This window comes from Centropristis striata, chromosome 20 (genome assembly GCF_030273125.1).
Source record: "Centropristis striata isolate RG_2023a ecotype Rhode Island chromosome 20, C.striata_1.0, whole genome shotgun sequence".
Lineage (NCBI taxonomy): Eukaryota > Metazoa > Chordata > Actinopteri > Perciformes > Serranidae > Centropristis > Centropristis striata.
The window spans coordinates 22154661-22160660 of NC_081536.1; the positions used below are offsets into that span (position 1 = coordinate 22154661).

The window sequence follows — 6000 nt, forward strand, 5'->3', positions numbered from 1 at the left end:
GACATGGGATGTCATGAACATTAATGACACTTTGAAGTAACATTAATACACATGATACTTGCCATGTCATGTTTCTGACAGGCTTGTGTGACTCTTATGTAGACACCTTCAAAATAAAGTGTTACCATATCTTGCTTAAGTCACAAAGGCATGTTCAAAGAATTGTCATTTATTTCTCTTAAGTTACATCATTTACACACAGTGTTATTACTATGCCAATAGCCATCCTTTGTTATATCCTTTTTGAGTGAAATGATCAATAAATGTCATATGTTACACTTTTGGTGAAGTTTTTTGTGTTTCCTGCAAAACTTGAAAAAATTAGTTAGGCGATTATTTTAACAGAGTGACGAAATACTATTGTTATTTAATTTATTCTATACAGACCAGTGGTGGGAAAAAAATGATCAGATCCCTTACTTGAGTGAAAGTACTAAAACCAAAATGCGAAATTATTCCACTACAAGTAAAAGTCCTGCATTCAAAACTTACTTAAGTAAAAGTACAAAAGTGTCAGCATCAAAATGTAGCCTACTATAAGTATCAAAAGTAAAAGAGCTGTTATATATATTCCAAATATATTATTAGATAATTTATATTGATGCATTTATTTTAGTAGCACTTTAATTTTGTTAATGTATGGCTCATTTAAAGTACTAATAATGTGTCTAATAATAAAGACTTTAAATGGACTGTGTTTTTCAAGGTAAATCTGAACCTAAAAGTAATTAAAGCTGGCAGTTGAGTAAAGATGTAATGAAGTAAAAAGTGCAATATATGCCTTTAAATGTAGTGGAGTAGAAGTATGAAGTTACATAAAATGGGAATAAATTACACATACCTCAAAATTGTACATGAGTAAATGTACTTTGTAACATTCCACCACTGATAAAAACAAACAGTGGTGGACTAAGGCTGTCTGTAGGTGGGAAGGTTGTTTTCCAACATGCAGGGCAGCATATTTGACACTGCATTATGTTTTCTCAATTTCAAGGCCACCCTAGGAGGCCTTTCTTCATTGGAAAGGGACTGTATCATGTTTTCTCAATTTAAAGGTAACTATTAGTGCATTGCTTCTTGTTTTCTCCACTGGAAAGGCACCCTTGAGGGCATTTTATTAGCCATAGAGGCACATAAGATTGCACTTGCTGCATTTTTTTTTTCAAACTTAGGGGCACAGATGTCACCCCTTTGCACCCTCCCTGAGTTCACCAGGAAAGACAAAGCATCGGAAAAAAAACATGTTTTATTTTCCTTCACAATAAAAACAATGTTTTAGAACAAGCACTTGAACAATAAGAGCAATGGGAACATGCTAGGTTTCTTTCCAAGTGTATAACTTGCACTTGTGAAGATGTGGTTATTGGTATATTTATATATATATTATATAGGTAATTTGGGACAGTTTATATGCTTCTCCTCAAAAATAAAAATAGCCAAAGTGTAATTGACACAGCCCTAAATCTTAATTTTATCTGGTAAACTGGTGATTACTGTTTCGTGTTCAGCTCCATAAAAAAGACACGTTTACAAATATTGTACTTTTGTGAGAGACTGTAGTTACGTTTTTTTCTTTTTACGCTTGTTCCTGCGATTTCTCAATGTGTCGTTTCCATGACTCATGAACTTCCATATGCACCTCCAGGTCTGAATCTGTGTAAAATGTTCTGCCACATGTTTTGCAGCGAAAGGTCTTGTTTTTGCCCTTTTTCTGTATTCCGGTGCAGATTTTGCTATGCTTAAGATGGGTAAACCTCTTTCCACATTTCTTACATAGATATGGTTTCTCTCCAGTATGTGTTCTCATGTGAACAGTACGACCCGAGTTCTGAGAAAATGATTTACCACAGATGTCACAACTAAATGGTTTTTCACCAGTGTGAACTCTAGTGTGCAGAGCGAGGTGGTGCTTTTGTTTAAACTCCTTGTTGCACTCCGGACATTTAAAAGCCTTTTCCTCTCTGTGATCCTCATCTACGTTCCTCTTTTCTGGTGTGGTTTTGGACTCAATTTGCATTTTGCAATATTTGAAATGATTGCTTGTGGCAAAACTTTTCCCACATCTACTACAAAAATAGGGTTTCTCCCCTGTATGCACCCTCATGTGCACAACACGAGTTGAGTTCTGGGTGAATGATTTGTCACAGAAGTCACATCTAAAGGGTTTTTCACCTGTGTGAACTTTTGTATGCAGAATGAGGTACCACCTTTGTTCAAACTCCTTGTTGCACTCCAGACATTTAAAGGCTTTGTGCTGTTTGTGGCTCTTGGCTACATGCCTTACAAGATCACTGTCCTTCACAAAACTTTCACCACATAAACGGCAAGACTTTTCTCCCCTTGGAGGTTCTTCTGACTCCAATACGACTTCAATGCTATGACTCTGATAAGGTGAAGATGGACCATCTCTTCCATCCCATTCGTCATCTCTGCTATTGTTTATGTTCTCTGTTTCAGCTGTGGAAGATGGGAGATGCTCAAAGTTAGTGGTTTGTTCTGCTTCAAGCTGTCTCGAAGAATCAGCCTCCATGTTTGAACTGGCCCACTGGTCCACATGCTCCTGTTTGACCTCTGGATACTCTTGGATTTCTTCTATCTTTAAGTCATATTGCTTCAATGAAAGAGGCAATTCCTCAGAGACTGGCTGGGTGCCTAAAGGACATAAAGAACGCATTATAACCTCTTAAAAAACCTTGAAATATCCAGCACAAATATATCTGTACAAGTAACATGCTTCAGTCAGATGTTTTCAATGCACCAAAGATATTTTAATATTATTTTTCCACATTTAAATTTCAATGTTTAATATTCTTGAGAGTTAGAGTCCATTACTCCTAAAAAAGATTTACCTGGATTAATATGCTCTATTATCATTATATCAGTGGCATAAAATAGTCTTAAAACGACATCAATAATAATATTGTTTATAGTCCTAAAAATGTGTTAGTTGAAAGTATCAGGCTCCTTGCCTGGACTGATACACTGATCCTCCTGCTCCTCTTTGACCTGTGGGTGCTCTTGGATCTCTGTTTCCTCCAGAAAGGAAATCTCTGTCATAGTGCTGCACTGAAGAAGTCCTCAGAGACCACTTAAGAACAGAAGACACTTGCTTTACCTGGTTAACACACGCTACTAGGCTACAAAGCGTCAGGCTAGATGCTAATGCTACATGAATAATGACAGAAACCGGCTCTAAATAACAGTTAAAGTTCTGCCTTTTCAGCTCGTTAATCTCTCTATCGCTTTACTGTTATACTCCGCGATGGTCTTCTTAACAAGTCCAAAGACTTCTGCAGCCGCCCCTCTGCCGTAAACGTGGCGGATGGCACACTTTCAAACTCAAAATAAACTCCAACGGGTACTCAAAGCTGGCGTCATTAATGCTTCCGGTAAAACGTCATGACGCACAGAATCTGTTCTCTTTAGCGCCCCCTGTTGCCGCGGGGGACTTTAGTTTTTCTGCCACTGTTCAAAACAACAACAATCAGAATCAGAACCAGAAATACCTTCTTGATCTCCTATTATGGGCTGTTGCCCAATTGGTAGATCGGCCATTCACTGATCGGAAGGTTGGTGGTTCGATCCCTGACAGGCAGACTACATGTCGAAGTATCTTTGAGCTTCTGCTGAACCCCAAATTGCTCCCGATGCTGCGTTCATGTGTGAATGAATTCCCAATAGTGGCAGGTGGCACCAGGGTGCCCTGGTAGCTGCGGTCACCAGTATGAATGTGTTGTAAATGGGTGAATGAGTGTTGTGTAAAGCTTTGGATAAAAGCGCTATATAAGTGCACTCCATTTACCATATTGATACAGTTGCTGCTGTATAATAAATAGAAATAAGTAAGACTATAAATAAAATAAAGATAAAAAATAAATAACAATATAAAATACAAAACTCTTAAGTAAATAGATATGTACAAATAGAATAACATAGAAATATGGAAATATAAACATGTTTTAAGTAAATGGATATGTACAAATATGTATGTATATAACAGTGTGATAAATTGAATTATTGCACGATTTATATATAAAATTCTTTATCGCACAGAAATAACTAAGTTTACCTAAAAAGAAAGCAAAAAACACACAACTTGCAAGTAAGTGTTGAGAACAAGTTTGAAAAAAAACAAAGTAGACATAGCTTGGTTTCTTTCTAATTTTATCTTGCACTTTGTGAAGATTTGGTTAATTGTGTAACCAAAAACACACAATGTTTCAACAGGTTTTACATCCTCACAATGACAACTGCCCCTGACCAAAAACAGTTAGTTAAAACATTTTTATTTTAACAGAAATCACAGTTGAAGTGTTTTTTAGCAGTGAGAACTCTGTTGTGCTGAACATAGTGTTGCTTACGTTCCAACGTCGTGTTTAATTCAAAGCTTTTGACACTCTCCATCTCTTTGTGATCTTCATCTTCATTTCTCTTTCCTGGTGTGATTGTGTGCTCATCCTGCATTTTGCAAATCTTTAAATGCTTGCTAGTAGTAAAACTTCTCCCACATTTTTTACAATAATATGGTCTCTCTCCTGTATGAACCCTCATGTGAGCGAGGCGGCTTGAGTTCTGATTGAATGTTTTGTCACAGTAATCACAGCTGAAGGGTTTTTCACCAGTGTGAATTCTTTTATGCACAACAAAGTGGGACCTTTTTTTAAACTCCTTGTTGCACTCCATACATTTAAAGGCTTTGTGGCCTTTGTGGCTCTTTGCTACATGCCTTATAAGTTCACAGTCCTTCTTATAACTTTCACCACAAAAACAGCAAGTCCTGTCTTCCACCAGAGGCTGTTCTTGATCCACAAAGACTTCAACACTGTAACTCTGATGAGGCGACAATGAACCATCTCCTTCATTCCAGTAATCGTCTACGCTTTTATTCTCAATCACACCTTCAGTCGTTGGAGATGGGAGCAGCTCACAGTTAGTGGCTGGGGTTTTATGATTCATTTCAGCATCGTTACAAGTAACTGCCTCCATGTCTGGACTGATGCATTCATCCACCTGCTCCTCTTTCACCTGTGACTGCACCTGGATCTCCACGATGCGAATCTCTTCCATCTTAATGTGATGGTGCTGCAGTGCAGGAGGGCGTTCCTCAGAGACCAGCTGGGAGTCTAAAGGACAGAAAGTATGAATGTTATAACCTGTTAAATAATCCAGTAGTAATAAACACAATAGATTTGTACACATTAGGGCTGACCAATTAATAAAAATTTTTTATTAATATTCTACAGACTTCAAATAAAAAATGTCCACCTGGTACCGATACTCACAAAAATAATAAAATGTATATATTTCACAATGAAACTGCGAATAATGATGCAAATATGATAATTCTTGCTAATGTCGTGGATCATATTTATTTATTTATCAAAAAATATAAATGGGCTATGGATAATTCCCTGTAATTTTGTGGATCATATTGCAATTAAAATGTAAGAACTCAATTTTAGTCTGATATTGAAATGTGCCAAATGTTGACGATTAAATTTGTTTATTCAGCCCGTTATAAAGTTGAGTATTTTTCCCTCTAGTGACTTGGCTAAATAATAATAATAATAATAACAATAATGAATACACTTTACATTATAAAAAAAAGCAAGAAACAATGTAAACAAAAGAAGAACAATCTCTGTCACACAAATCAAAACATCATGTCATGTATCATGTGACTTTGGTGAGCTGGATTCACCCCAGTTCTCGTTTCATTTATGACGACACAAACCTGCTCTGAATAAGGTTACTTGAGGTTTTAAAACGGTCAGCTGCTCGATCTGCTTCTTCAGCTGGATGACTTCTCTCTTGGAGCGGACAGCCTCATCCTGATACTCCGCTATCGTCTTCTCAACTAGTCCAAAGATTTCCTCTGCAGCCGCTGCCAGCCGCTCGTTGAGCAGCAGTCTGAGCAGCTGCGTCCCGGTTGACATGATGGAGCTCCGGCTGAAACCTAGAAGCTAATCGAAGAATCAACTCCTGGGGAAATAAAAGCTT

At 37.3% G+C, this 6000-nt stretch overlaps 2 protein-coding genes across 3 annotated transcripts; both read right to left on the reverse strand.

Annotated features, from left to right (window-relative positions):
• Positions 1-1196: 1196 nt before the first annotated feature.
• On the reverse strand, positions 1197-3345 carry LOC131993765 (zinc finger protein 239-like). 2 transcript variants are annotated; one of them, XM_059359783.1, is made up of 2 exons: positions 2970-3345; positions 1197-2652 (listed from the first exon to the last, which is right to left on the reverse strand). In XM_059359783.1, exons 1-2 carry the CDS (start codon positions 3055-3057, stop codon positions 1577-1579), a joined length of 1164 nt encoding a protein of 387 aa, XP_059215766.1. In that variant the 5' UTR covers positions 3058-3345; the 3' UTR covers positions 1197-1576. The 2 variants fall into 2 exon arrangements, with proteins under 2 accessions (XP_059215766.1, XP_059215767.1); XM_059359784.1 differs by having other exon boundaries at positions 2850-3345.
• An 810-nt stretch (positions 3346-4155) lies between these two features.
• LOC131993767 (zinc finger protein 436-like) lies at positions 4156-6000 on the reverse strand. Its single transcript, XM_059359785.1, has 2 exons — positions 5735-6000; positions 4156-5123 (listed from the first exon to the last, which is right to left on the reverse strand). Exons 1-2 carry the CDS (start codon positions 5934-5936, stop codon positions 4291-4293), a joined length of 1035 nt encoding a protein of 344 aa, XP_059215768.1. The 5' UTR covers positions 5937-6000; the 3' UTR covers positions 4156-4290.

Coding starts and splice junctions, on each gene's coding strand:
- LOC131993765 (XM_059359783.1), bottom strand. CDS start 3,057: ATGACAGAGATTTCCTTTCTGGAGGAAACAGAGATCCAAGAGCACCCA. Junction 2,653..2,969: donor GGATCAGTGTATCAGTCCAG/GCAAGGAGCCTG, acceptor TATGTCCTTTAG/GCACCCAGCCAGTCTCTGAG.
- LOC131993767 (XM_059359785.1), bottom strand. CDS start 5,936: ATGTCAACCGGGACGCAGCTGCTCAGACTGCTGCTCAACGAGCGGCTG. Junction 5,124..5,734: donor AGTAACCTTATTCAGAGCAG/GTTTGTGTCGTC, acceptor TCTGTCCTTTAG/ACTCCCAGCTGGTCTCTGAG.